The 13,659-nt window shown below is 38.3% G+C and overlaps 1 protein-coding gene across 2 annotated transcripts in view; it reads right to left on the bottom strand.

The window, feature by feature from the left end:
* STK32B (serine/threonine kinase 32B) overlaps positions 1-13,659 on the bottom strand; it is a 157,422-nt gene that overhangs the window by 115,706 nt on the left and 28,057 nt on the right. For both annotated transcript variants that reach the window (XM_088163129.1, XM_014895351.2), the window contains exon 3: positions 5,824-5,975. In XM_088163129.1, the coding sequence (XP_088019255.1) occupies positions 5,824-5,975 (152 nt within the window). The remainder of the gene's footprint in view (positions 1-5,823; positions 5,976-13,659) is intronic.

The raw sequence follows: 13,659 nt of genomic DNA on the forward strand, positions 1-13,659 counted from the left end.
AGTCACACCACATGTCAAAAACCAAATTTTTAATCCCTCCATAAAGTCTCTTTATTCTATTCATTAGGTCTCCTATATCAAGGCAAGTTAAGCAACCACAAGACCACAGCCGCTAAACAAGTTCAGAAACTGACCTAAACCACCTGCTCTGTTGCCTTGGTCTCTGGTAGGTAATTGCTATTCCTTGGCTGATTGTTTTCACCTCCACCCAGCAGTAAAACACTTGGTCAGGTGTTCTTGCTTCCCTCAGTTTGTAGATTTATGGAAATTTTGATACCAACCTGAGGAGCAAAGCTATGCTGTGGGCAGTCCAAAGTGACATTGCTCCCAAAATATTCTAGAAAAAGCACCTTTCACAGGGAAATGTCAATTTCCAGGTATGTATCTGCATATGTGTGCACATTGAGCAACCCATCCAACACCTGAGACTGAACAAATTTCTTTTCTCTAGAATCCTTGTTTTTTCCCTCTTTTTTTACCTTCTCTTTCTTTTGAAGACATGTTGGTGTGAACTCAGAGACTGTTGGAGGTGAACTCAGAAATGCATGAACGTTTGTGCTGCAATGTGTGCTCTTCAGTTTCCAGGGGATTTGAAACTTAGTCTTATTGTAGCTGGCAACAGTAATGTACTTTTATGGGCCTGTCACAGAATACATGCAGTTTCTATAGACTGATGAGTCAAAAGGAAAATACATCACAGTACATAGCCACTCTGAGAATGCTGCTAACACTTCTTCATGGCTTGTTAAATAAATCAAACATACTGTTTTGTCTATACTAGGAAAATGACCTATAAGCTGACAAAAGTAAATGGTTATCCTTCTCCCTCTGCTGCTTTAGAAAATGTACTGGCAAGTTAAAAATTTTTAGCCAGGCTATTAAAAATAAGATCACTTCAATGTTTCAAAACTCTTGAGAAATGGTCCAAGTTTTCTTCAGTTCCACATCAGCACTTTAATACTTTTTTTTTCACTTTTGCAAAAATATTGTGTCTTTTGTGTAAGCCGTGTTGTTTTCAGAGCAGCCAGTGGATGCTTCAAACATCTCTTCATGATCAAGGACAAATCACATAATACCAAATTTACCTGCACTGGTACCTGGCAAATAACCTGGCTCTTGGCCCAGTCCTAACTCTTGTTGTAAGAAATGTATTTAAAACGCTTTCAGGAACACCACTCATCTTGCCCATGGGATACTCAAATATCTGGGGAAGGATGAACATGGATAAAATGCTGAACATTAGAGAGGAACAGTCTCAAGGTGGGACCAAGTTGGCAGCTGATATTTCTACAACCCAGTCATCTGTGCTTGAAATACCCATGACAAAAAAAAGGTCTGATAAAAAACAGGACTGCATTTTATTTTAAGATGGAATCTCTATTATCAGAAATGCCTCTGATGGTGATAAAAGTGACTTTAAGTATTTATTCAATTTCATTTCTAAAATGAAGGTTAAAAATCAACCCCAAACCCTCCCTGAAAAACACTGTTATCCTCCAAGCTTTTATGAGTATTTACAGAAAAATGATTCCTTTCTCTGTCAGATGTTATGAAAGACAGTTCATACTTCAAATAATGTGATTTATAGGTTGAGATTGTGAAGTTAAATTTAATAAAGCTCAGAGAAGATGCATGAACCTCAAAAAGCTTTTTAATTGAGATTTTTCAGAGTTGAGATGCTACCCTTGTTTTATATGAGTTGCTCTATATTCTTGTGCAAGCTGTGGTTACTGATAGAACCAGCAGAGCCACCCATCACAGAGTGTTTACCTCCTTTCCTCTTCTTTTTCTCTTCACAAGAATTTAACTGATGATGGATTGTATACACACATCTCATTACTGTCCTCATTTATCATGAAAAACTAAAGGACTTTCCAGTATTCATGTTTGTTTCTTAAATTGCCAGCTTTTATTTTTGGTGATGTAATTTTTCAAAGAAAGATTAATATACTTAGTTATTATTCCCTTTTGTTCAAGGAGTTGTTAGAAAAATTACCATTTAAATTTTATTTAGAACTCCAGATCATAAACTTTTGAAAATCAGTTGTTCTGGTCAGGGACAGTGCCACAAACTCATGAAAAAGGTATCATGATGGAATTTCCTCCAAATATACTCTTGAATATTGATTTAGGATTTGACATTTTGAATTGAAAGACATAGGATTCCATTTCAGTTCATCCCAATTCAATTTACTCCATTCAATTCATCCCAATACCATGAAAAAAAAAAGACACTGAAATTATTGTTACAGAAAATGATATTTTAGGAAAAATGAAAGTATTTTAGTTACTGGATTTTAGTCACCAAAATCATACCTTAGACAGGATTTCTAAAAACTGATATGAACCCAAAGAGATAGAGCCTAGAAAGACAGATCAGGCCAGAAGAACTATGGCATTTAAACAAGCTGTCTTATTCCCCATACACCATGACATTGTTAGATTAATATTCCAGTTTCTGAAACAATACAGGGTTGGTAGCTGCTGTTACAGCCTCTTTGTACATTTACAGTGCAAAACAAACAAAACAAATGGCCAAACCTAACTCTGAAAAATGAAACTAATCTAGCTGCCATCACTATAGAAGAAATGCAGATTCAACTGTTTCCTTCCATTAGTACATGTCAAGAATTGACTCATAGAAGGAAAACTCATGGATTCCTGCTAATCATCTTAAATAAGTTATAATTACAATGTAAAAGTATTTGATGCAAATTATTATTGCATTTGAACTGCAAGTAGTAATACATTAAACAGAATGCTAACTCACCAACAATCAATGATAATGTTATTTTAAGAAATTATTTCTGGGAACAACATATTTAAGGACTATTCCGTTCATACTTGTAATGTTCCTTTCCCCATGGTAGAAATAAAAATGTAGTTTCAAATATTAAATAAATGAAATATAATTAATATGTTTAAAAGCTTCAACTGGCATAGTGTTAATAGAACAGATGTGACCATAATTCATGGATCATTTATGATTTTTGTGCTTTGCCCTTGTTGCAGTTCAATAACAAAAGTCATGATTTGAAGAGAATGTGCAGAATATCTTGAAATTCAGCTGAAATTTGAGACAGAGAAGTCAGAGGTCTGGAAATTGCTACTGCACCCTGCAAGTGTAGACACTCCAAAAATATATTACAAGTTATTTTAAATTAATTTAGGATTGTTCAAGGCTAATTTTGTATAGAAACATATTATAAGCCTCATACAAGGAAAGAGATATTTGGGGTAGACTAGACTAATTTTGGGGAGGCTCAGGCTTCCCAGGGTGACAAACACCCTTTTGCTGTCCCAGGGTGAAATATAGGCTCTCCAGCAGTTCAGTAGCTCATTCTGGAGTCAGGACTTTTGTGGAGACCTTGAAAGGCACTCCCAGTTAGGAAGACAGGAGAAGCCTCTCAGTTATCTCCTTTTGATAAGGAATTCTGCTCTATCAGGTCAAGACAACCCTTGTTCTGTTCCTTGGGACAGCCCCCTGCCCTCTCTCTGTCTGTCAGCCGTTTGATCACTCCCAGCCTGGCTCCCTGTTGGTCCTTACACCCTAACCCCACCCTTGTAAAACCCCCCTGTACCCAACCCAAAGCCCCAGACCATTCTCTTTGCCTTTGTCTCTGAACTCCGGGGCTGTGCTCAGGCGTGGCTGAAATAAACATCTCTGTAAAACCCCTGGAAAGGCCATTCCTGTGTCTTCACCTGTTTCACCTCAACAAGAACCCCAACCACAACAGACTTTGAATCACCAGACATTTGAATGTGCAGTGTTTGAGGTGAACACTTCAGGTGAAAATAACAAGGGTCAATGATATTATTTTTTGGAAAAATTTCTACAATACTAATTTTGTTAATCTGAGCCCCTGAATGTCAGTAGAGCCTCATACAGAATCATAGAACTACAGAACACCCTGAGTTGGAAGGAACCCAACAGGATCATCGATTCCAGCTCCTGGCCCTGCACAGGACATCCCCAAGAGTCACCGTGTGCCTGAGAGCAGTGTCCAAATGCTTCTTGAGCTCTGTCAGGCTGGTGCTGTGACCCCTTCCCTGGGGAGCCTGTTCAGTGCCCAAACACCCTCTGGGAAAAGAACCTTTTCCTGATATCCAACCTAAACCTCCCCTGACACAACTCCATGGCATTGCCTTGGCTCCTGTCACCAGTCAGGAGAGTGAAGAGATCAGTACTTGTAGACAGATTGGTCAACTATAACCATTGCTAGAGACATCAAATCTAAAACATTGTTAGTGCACTGAAGCATCTTGAATAGTGTCCTGCATGCCTGAAATGTTTTGTAACTCTAGAGTACCACAATTCTCTTTCGTTTTCTGCATTTCTCATACAAACATAACATAATATTTGAGTCTTGATATCCTGTGATGGTATTTACAAGTGTAGGAAGGATAAAAGGCATCAAAATGCCTAATACATTTTAGGGTATTGCTTATTTCAAGTTTAATCTTTGGCATGGAAAAAGAAAATGAGAAAGAATATTTATCATCTGATTATAACTCAGTAATGGGGATCTAGCATTCTTTCTGTTTCACAATAAATATTTGATCTTCAGTCTTTCAGCACTGTTATGTTTATCTCTCAGATCACATTAACCTATGACTGTTTCTGTACAGTGTCTGGTTACACAGTGGAAACTTCCACACCTCTTGACAAAGAAAAAAGTTTCAAAAAAGGTAGACAAATACATAACAGAGAACTCCACAGGCACAGATATACCATATCTTTGGTAAAGAAATCCCAAGACTACAGCTTGCTGGAACCCTAGAAAATATACTGGGGAAGTTTTGTATCACAGTCACAAGGATGTATTTTTCTTTAAGCCTTCAACAGGTTATTAGATTAGCTCAGATCATTTATATCAAGTGAAGGGCACTTATGTATGTATATAATTAGGTCCTTTTGGACCTAATTTGGAATCAATTTTGGGTTCAAATGCCTTCTATTATAACAGAGTGCAATTATACTGAAGCTGTGTTCACTCAAGACAGAACACAATTCGGCTTTTAATTTGTGAAAGGTGCTAGCCTGGCACCAGGAGTGAGCTAAGCAATGGGCAGAACACTGTAGGTTAGGCAGTGACTTCAAGTAAGACAGCTGCAACTCACAAAATGCAAGATCAATGTGCATTGTAACCTTGGTTTATGTCCCCTCCACCTTGTTATTTTTTGAATTTTACAGGTCATTAGATAAGGAGAAAAACTCTGCATCCCATTACTACTACCAGTACAAAAGCCAGAATACTATCACACTACATAAAAGCCCAGCAAATATTTGAAGCTGGTGATGTAGTTGAAGTTTGCCCAGCATTTTCTCACACTCGTGTGACCAAAAGATTGAGAGCATGGAGAAGATAAGGGAAATTCCAGGTGACAAAAAGGCACTTTTCTGTTGTCCTGTGACAGTAATTTTTAGAAAATAATTGAGTATTGAATTTTCTCTGAATCAACTAAAAAAAAAATAAAAAAAATATTAATGGCTGCTTTTGATATTCCACAGCTTTATGAGAGAGGTTTAGTTCAGGTATTTTTGAAAATAAATGGGACAGGAGAACACATTTCCACACACTGTTATAACAATTTGGAGAGGAACTAAACCAAAGATGAATATGATGTTTAAATATTCCAAGTAAAAAGGACACCTTAAGTATATAATGAAAAATAAAACTCCCTGCGAAACCTAATACCTTTAACAAAGGAGGTCACCAAAAATCTTTTGTTCTTTAACTTTCCAGTCTTCCGTACTCTGAACTGATTCAGCAACAAGGAGAAAATGAGAGATGTATGAAAGCACTTTAAAGATTTTCTTACCACAGATTGACTAAGAAGGGATGTTCCAGGCCTTGCATTATCTGCAGCTCCCGGAAAACATTGCGAACTTCATCTCTCTCAATGCACTTCTGTTTATTCATGTACTTCATGGCATACATTTTCTTGGTGTCTCTCTTCTGTACAATGCACACCTAATTGGCAGCAAAGTAAAAGAAAAATTTTGACACCTTGAGAAAGTGAATTCAATTGTGACTTTGGAAAAAAGGAGTTTTTAATGATATTTCAATAATTGAGATCTGGGTACTACAACTGAGTAACACCTTCAGTAAGTTTACTTCACAGCTCTGCAGGATTCTTTGCAATAGATTCTTACATTGTAATAAAAATTGACAAAAAAGCAACCAACCCTGCATAAGAAGAAATGGGGACCCAGAAAAATAGAACTTTCAAAAGTTACGTGGTAAAGCTGAGAGGAATATGCTGCAATGGCTGAAATCACAGGCTATTTAATTAGTAAGAGAAATTACTGCCTCCTGCCTAGGAAAATGCACAGTCATTGTCCTCATTCCCACCAGTCAATAGTCACATCTTGATTACTGCATCATAAACCTTGCCTGTGTTCCCAAGGCTAATATTTCATCTAAATATCAGAATTATGCTCCCTTAATTATTGTCGAAAAAAAAAAGTATTTTCAAACAAATATTCATTATAATATTTCTGAATTCACAAGAGACCCTTAGAATGATTTAGTCTCTGGCAGTAAAATTCTATGCTTTTCCTTTTTTTTTTTTTTTCTTTGTTTTTTTTGACAGAAGTCAAATAATGTTTGAAGAAAATTGTAGTCAAGAGAGATCTCATGGGAATTCCGGATTGTCTTTTGTCATGTTATTTTACATTGAGAATGTGGCTGGAGAGTGTCACAAACACCACCACCAACCATCAGGTTAAGTACGATTTTTTGCAACAGAGAAATACACAATTGTTCTGAATGTCCTGGAAACACCTGGTGTAGGTATCCCAGGTCTGTAGTGTCTATGCTCAAAGGAATTCTGGATTCACTTGATGTGGGCATTACTTTTTTATTTGTACATTTAAATACCTACACACTCATGCACACATACACATTCCCATATTATACACACAAAAAATTATAATATACACTCATAAATTCATGGTAAGAGATCAGATTACAACATGGTGACAACCAAAGAGAAATCCTTTGTGTCTAACTTTAAGGAACTTATGAACCCAATATTTAGGAACGATTACTAAGGCAACTTCCCACAGCTGAAACTGGGAGAAAAAGGCCAGTGAAGCCAAACCACTTTTATTTCTCTGAAATTCTGTTTTTGTAAAGTGTGTCCTTGAGTGCCAATCTACTCCAAATAGAGGAGTTCCTAGATACCTTTAACCTATAATGATAAGGCATGATTAAGCAGGGTTTCTATTTAGCTTTCCTAATATCAGGAGATGTTCTGCTATTAAGGAAAACATGGATAGTAACATTTTGTTTTGAGCCCATCATTGTTGCACAATGGTGAGTACTGAAGTTTTGTTTCATTTTTTACCTCGGACTGTTATGAAAAATCTGAATATTATTGATGCCCTTAAGATAACTAAAGGTTCACATTTACGTGGAAGGAACCCTGGCTGTGGAGCAATGAGGAATTGTGTTTGGCCTTTTGGAGGAAGAAAAAGTAGCAAGTGGGATAGAGCTGAACCTGAATGGGAAAAGAAGGGAAAGAATTAAATTGGTCAAGCTCCCACAGGTCCTTCAAAATCATAAGCAGAATTTTCAGGGGCAAATCCTGACACCCTGTCTTAGAATATGTGGAGACTCTAATTTAGTGAGTCGCATTATGAAGTATAACATTCGGGGATTTTAGCTCAGAAACTAAGTCCAGAAATTCAGTCATATATATTAGTTTGCATCATGATTTTCATGTACAACTTACCCAAGAGTTAGGTGTTTGCAGAAGCCTCCTAGTTCATTACATTTAAAGTCTCCCTATTGAAGGGTTGACTAGGGTTGACTAGGGCTTAGAGAATGGTGTTTTACTCAGCTGAGAATTACAGGTTTGTCCAATGTGGCAAACCAAGATCATATGCAGCACCAAAATATGTAATGTAAACCATTGCTGGGACTCCAGAAGGCACTCAGTTGTCTTACCTGGCAGTAAAAACAAGGGTGTTCAGCACAGCTGAAACAGACCTTCTGTTGTTGGTAGAAGCTTGCCCAACACACAGTTTCAAAGCAGAATGATAGTAAACATTTTCTAGCAATGTGTACCCACACAAATCTTTTAACATGGTTACAAAATCAATAGGATTTTAATGAATATAATGAAGCTACTTGCTACTAAAAATCAGGAAACATGACCTGTATTCATGTTGATGTTACTGTGAAAAATGCCTGACATTGCTATGACAGCACTAGATCATAGTGGAGATCCTCCCTGGCACTTCTGCCTGCTGGCTGTCAGCTCTTCTGAGCACTGAGGACATCAATAGATTGAAACTTTCCACTAAAGCAAGCGAGAAAGGAAAGGTCCTTGAGCTCTTCTCACATGTGCAGTCTTAATGGGAAATAAGTTGGGGGGTTTTTTGTTCCAAAGGAGCAATTTTAAAATAGGGATAAACAGATGCTTTGGCATCTCAACAATAAAATTCTGTGGTGACTCATTATGATGAAAGTCTGTGCAGAATTACCTTATTTACATGTATCAGTATGGAAGCCTGTCACACTCAGGCTCTTTCCATTTTTCTGTGAATATCATTTACCAAAGGCCAGACAGTGTGATGATTCAGAGCAAATATGTGTTCTGAACTCAACAACTATCCAGCTTCATAGTCAGCAGAGAGGGACAGCAGCCATCTCCACATAAGCTATGGATCTAAAGAGGCACAGGAGATTATCTCTGTACCTGGAATGTTTCCCTCTAATGTCCCCTAAAGAGACTGTAGATTACCCGTTTGAATATAGGCATATGTGTTGTACATATTTAAACGTAGGCATTATGAACCCCATTAATTTTCTCTGGAATGGTACAGTGCTATTTTTAAAAACCTCTTGTGAAAATATTCCCTTTCTAAAGAGGTTTTTTTTAACATACCTTAGTTGTTATCACAGAGTGGTGTCTTTTGTCATTTCTGGTAGAAGGTAACAGTGAGCTGCCTTAAAACCTATCAGGTTAGAAGAAATTTGACCAGAGAATGACTTGGAGCCACTTTCCCTCAGAATCTGGGGAAGGAAGCCAATAGATTATGGCTGCAGTGCTAAGCTCCATTTTTCAAGAGCAACATGTTCTGTGGCCCACAAGAAGATAGTTACCTTCTTGGATTTCCTCTGATTTCACATGCAAAACCATAGAAGCTTGCTGAAGCCAAAGCTATGTTGGCTGAGCAACTACAGGTAGCTTCAACAAAGTTCTTCCCAGAGCAAAAGATGGTGATGGCTGAAATAACAGACTTGCTGCAAAATACAGATTTCTCATATTTCCCACTAGAAGAGACATAGCTGCTATGTGCATGGTCTGGAAAGAACAAGAAGCATTTCGTCTCAATTTTGATCTGAGTTTAGCACAGGAGTACTTAGACCTCTCAGACTGCCACAAGATGTGGTTTCACAGCAGGTAATAAAAGAGAAGAGATGCAAGCCCTCAGCCAGAGAGACCTGTGGACAAGGGCACTGTTAGGTGTAGAGCTGGAAGCTGGGGTGCAGGCTCCCCCATGCTCCTGTGTGATATTTTGCATCTCATGTCTGCAGATGTGGGGCACTCCCAGCTCAGCACAGGGGCTGTGGCACTGCACGGGCAGAAGCACTCACCCCAACACAGAGCACTACAAGACAGAAATCAGGTACACTCCAGATGGGAATTGATGAACCTGCTGTTGAGCATCTGCCTGAAATACTGCTCCCCTGTCTGTCCTACCCATGTGCTCTGAAAAACGAGTTCTCACAGTCTTAACCTACAAGCAGAGCTGGAAAGATTTACACAAAGAGGCTGGAGAATGGATATCATAAGTTTGTCTTTAGGCTGCCAGGGGATTTCCTTTAAATAAGGAGACTCATTCCCAGATTCCCCTGAGCAAAGCATGACATCTGGAGCAGCCAAAGCATCTGCTTAGCATTCTTTCATATTAACTCAAGCTAAAAACCAGGTTGTTACACTGTCAAACAGTATTAATATTCTGCAGTTGTGTGTTATGTTGCTTTTAGGATAGAAGCATAATTTTTTCTAAAATATTTTGCATATTATTTACTAAAGTACCCTCAATCAGTGCAGACATGATTCTGGGCTCCCATCTGGTTTATACCACTGTAATTTCAATTACTTCATCACAGGAAGTCACTGTTTTATACAACCAAATTAATCAGAACTAAACCTTGTGTCTCAGCATCTTAGACAAACAGGAGAGAGTTTGTACATTGAAATTATAATTTGAATTTAATTTAAGGAGGTCAGATTGTTTAATATAACCACTCCCACGAACAGAGAAGTCAGAGAAAATTAGTACTATAATGTCTCTGAGAACTAGTTGTTACACCTGAATACAAATTATTTTGCAGCAGTAACCCTGCAATTATGTGGTTATTGTTGCAGTAAAGGACAATGAGAATTCTTGTATTTCAATCCTCATTGGTTTTGTACTTATTGAATGATCTTCAAATATATAATTTTTTGCAGTATTTTGTTTGAGAAGAGTGATAGCTCTACATAACAAAATTGAAAAAAAATAGCCAGATGAAGCAGGAGTCAGCACTTCTAATGTATCACATGTGTCTCTACTGTCTCTGCACTCGCAAAGGAGCCCTCACCCCTTCACATCATAATAAAGGAAAATAAAACAAGCCTACATGCTTTATGAAGGCCTGATGGTTGATTTTGAGCCATTTTTCTCCATGGCATTCAGGAAACTGGTGAATATTTCTACGATATTTCTAGAAATACCTACGTTTTTTACAGATTTATATGAGTGTAGTTCTTGTGAACCTGCTTTGGGGAATCTGTATTGATGAAAATGGAGTTTCACAATCCTCACAGAACATGTTTAAAGTATGACTTTCCTCTGAACTTAAATCCTTATTTTGCAGTTGTCAGATGCAACATGAAAGTCCTTGGTGTAACAGGTTTCTTTGTCCCAGATGAGTACAAGCTTCTTACAAATCACCTTGTTTTTCCTTCCATGGGCAAGGGAAAGAAAGAAGCCCATTTTAAAATGACCTATTATAACATAGCCAAAAGCACAACATAGTAAATCAGTCACCATTTCAAATGTCTGTCTCTGTGAGTCAGTCTTGCCTTTATTGTTCATTTAGAAGCCTCATTGCTGGCAACTTTTTCCTATTATTGTCCTTCTGGAAGTACCTGGCAGCAGAAAATGTCAAAAAAGGATGCAAGACTGTTAATCTCTATTGTGGGGTGTTTACTGCTCGAGGTCTGTTGTGCTCTAGCATCTTGCAATGTATAACACCATGTTCAGTATCACGCTTTCCTTAAACTGCCTGCTCCCTTTATGGCTCCTCTGTGGCCTTTTCTGTTTTCTGAGAGCCATAGGATGTTTTAAGACATGCTCTATTTTTTTATTTTATTGCTCTTGGTACAATATCTCCATCTCTCTCTCTCTCTCAATATTTCTTAAATTACTCTGGTTGCTACAGCAACCGTAGGCCTCTGCAGGCAATTGCTGCAGGAGGTATCTGGTACAGCAGAGCCTCTGTGCTCATTCTTGTGCACAGAGCTCCAGGTGATGCTCAGCACCTCAGCTCCTCCGCTGGAGCTGGCTCCTTCAGCACCTCTGATCTGTGCCCCCAGCTGGCTCCAGAAATCAGCTTCCTGCCTTTCCCTTTGGCATTGTCAATTCACAGTCCCACTAATTGCTGTCACAGGCCATTTGGTATCAAATATCTTGTATCTCGAGTCTTTTCTGAGAAGTGGCCACCTGCTTTCAGACACTGCCTCAGCACCCAATTCTTCTTAGGGACACCATAAGAGCAGGTGCTGTCTCATAGACATTTGCATATTTTTCAGAGAAAGATACACCACAGTAGTTTTGAGCAGGGTAGAAAGGAGAAGAGAAGAGAAGAGAGAAAAGAGAAAGAAGAGAAGAGAAGAGAAGAGAAGAGAAGAGAAGAGAAGAGAAGAGAAGAGAAGAGAAGAGAAGAGAAGAGAAGAGAAGAGAAGAGAAGAGAAGAGAAGAGGAGAAACCACAAGCAGGCTCTTTTTTCTGGAAACAGTCTCACTTCAAAGGTGAGAGCTCAGGTTGCACCTTGTTAAGGGACAGATAAAGTAGGTGAGGGCTGAGCCTGTGTAGGACCAGCACAGACACAGCTTCCATGTAAGCTGGCAGCTCTTTTGCTCAAGCCAAGTGACTGGCAAGCTGTGGCAGAATGTTTGTGGCCACTCAGGGAGCAGTTTCCCACACTCCTGGGCACATGCAGACCTAGCTGGGGTATGGTCTGTGGAGACAAACAGACACTGGCACAGACCTGGGGTATTGTCTGCTGCAGACCCAAAGAGGCACAGACCAGGGCAGGGACCAGTGATGCCCAAGCAAGGTGCAGGGCACTACTCGAAAAGAAACCTTTCTGGCTTCAGTCACCTTGCTTTGCCAAGTAGGGGAAGGTAGCACTTTGCTTATACTTTGGTCTTGGTAAATAACAGGAAACTGTTTGTTTGTTCATTTGTTTGTGGAAGACCTTTAAGCTAATTATGTTTAGCATATTCCAGTTACTAGTGATTCCAAGTATGTTGGAAGAGGGCGGGTTAGAAATTCTAATGAAGTTTTATTTGTATGTTAAAAATTTGCCATGCGAATTCAAAAGTAGATGATTTGAAACCAAAAATACTGAACTCTGATCTAAGTTGTTATTCCTTTGTGAGGATCAGCATGATTTGGATATATCTTTTTTCCTGTACATAACTTGCACTCTTGGACTTTCATTCAGTTCGCCATGGTATTCCACCTCTGTGATATTGTGATAATAAACAATCACAGATCTCTGCTGCCCTGATTTTATGGGGTTTTTAAGTACCTTTTTCCCAAGCAGCATATACTCCTATTGACCTCAAAAACGGTTTCCACTGAAAACTACTGAATTGAATAAGGAGCATGCTATGAAGGACCATGCTGTTCTGCAAGAAGTATTTCTGGCCTCTCTAAAATTAAAGTCATTGTTCTGCATGGAGGCCAAGAACCAGCAAAATCCTTTGTGTGTTCTTAATGCATGGCTACAGAAGTGCCTCAGCGGCACTGAGCTGGCATATACTCAAGAATCATTGAAATCAAGATCTAGACAACTGTTGTTTGACCAGTCATCTGATCAAGTATCAGTTATATTTCACCTTCAGATGTATTCCTGTAAGAAATGGTTTCTAATAATTTTAAAAAATATATTTTCTCTGACTTTGTGGCTTTGCATTTGTACTATATGGGGCTATGTGGCTTTGTATTACAAATTTAAAACCTTTTTATAGTCTGTTATAGGAAAGAAAGGTTGTCTAGTCAAGTGTAAACAAACCATTAATCTTCTCTGTTTCAGAAAAATCCGTTTGAACAAACATTTGCTCAATGATCATAATTATATTGTATGCCAGTTTACACAGTCCCAAGAGGATTTATTCTATGCAAAGTGCCTGTAAAATACAGCAATTATTTTAAAGACACATATAAGCTCAGAGATTTAAGAACAAGATCACTTTGTTGGACTGTCTAAAGAATTAGTCTGCTCCTACCTTTTTGTTGTTTCTTGTTTCCAGGACAGATTTTTTTTCTTTTTTGTTAATCTCCATTTGGGATAATTAGTTATTATAATTTTGGCTCAATTAATTTTAGTGAATAGATCATAATCTAAATAATTTAATGAATAGACA

Source organism: Sturnus vulgaris, chromosome 4, assembly GCF_052056855.1.
Source record: "Sturnus vulgaris isolate bStuVul1 chromosome 4, bStuVul1.hap1, whole genome shotgun sequence".
Lineage (NCBI taxonomy): Eukaryota > Metazoa > Chordata > Aves > Passeriformes > Sturnidae > Sturnus > Sturnus vulgaris.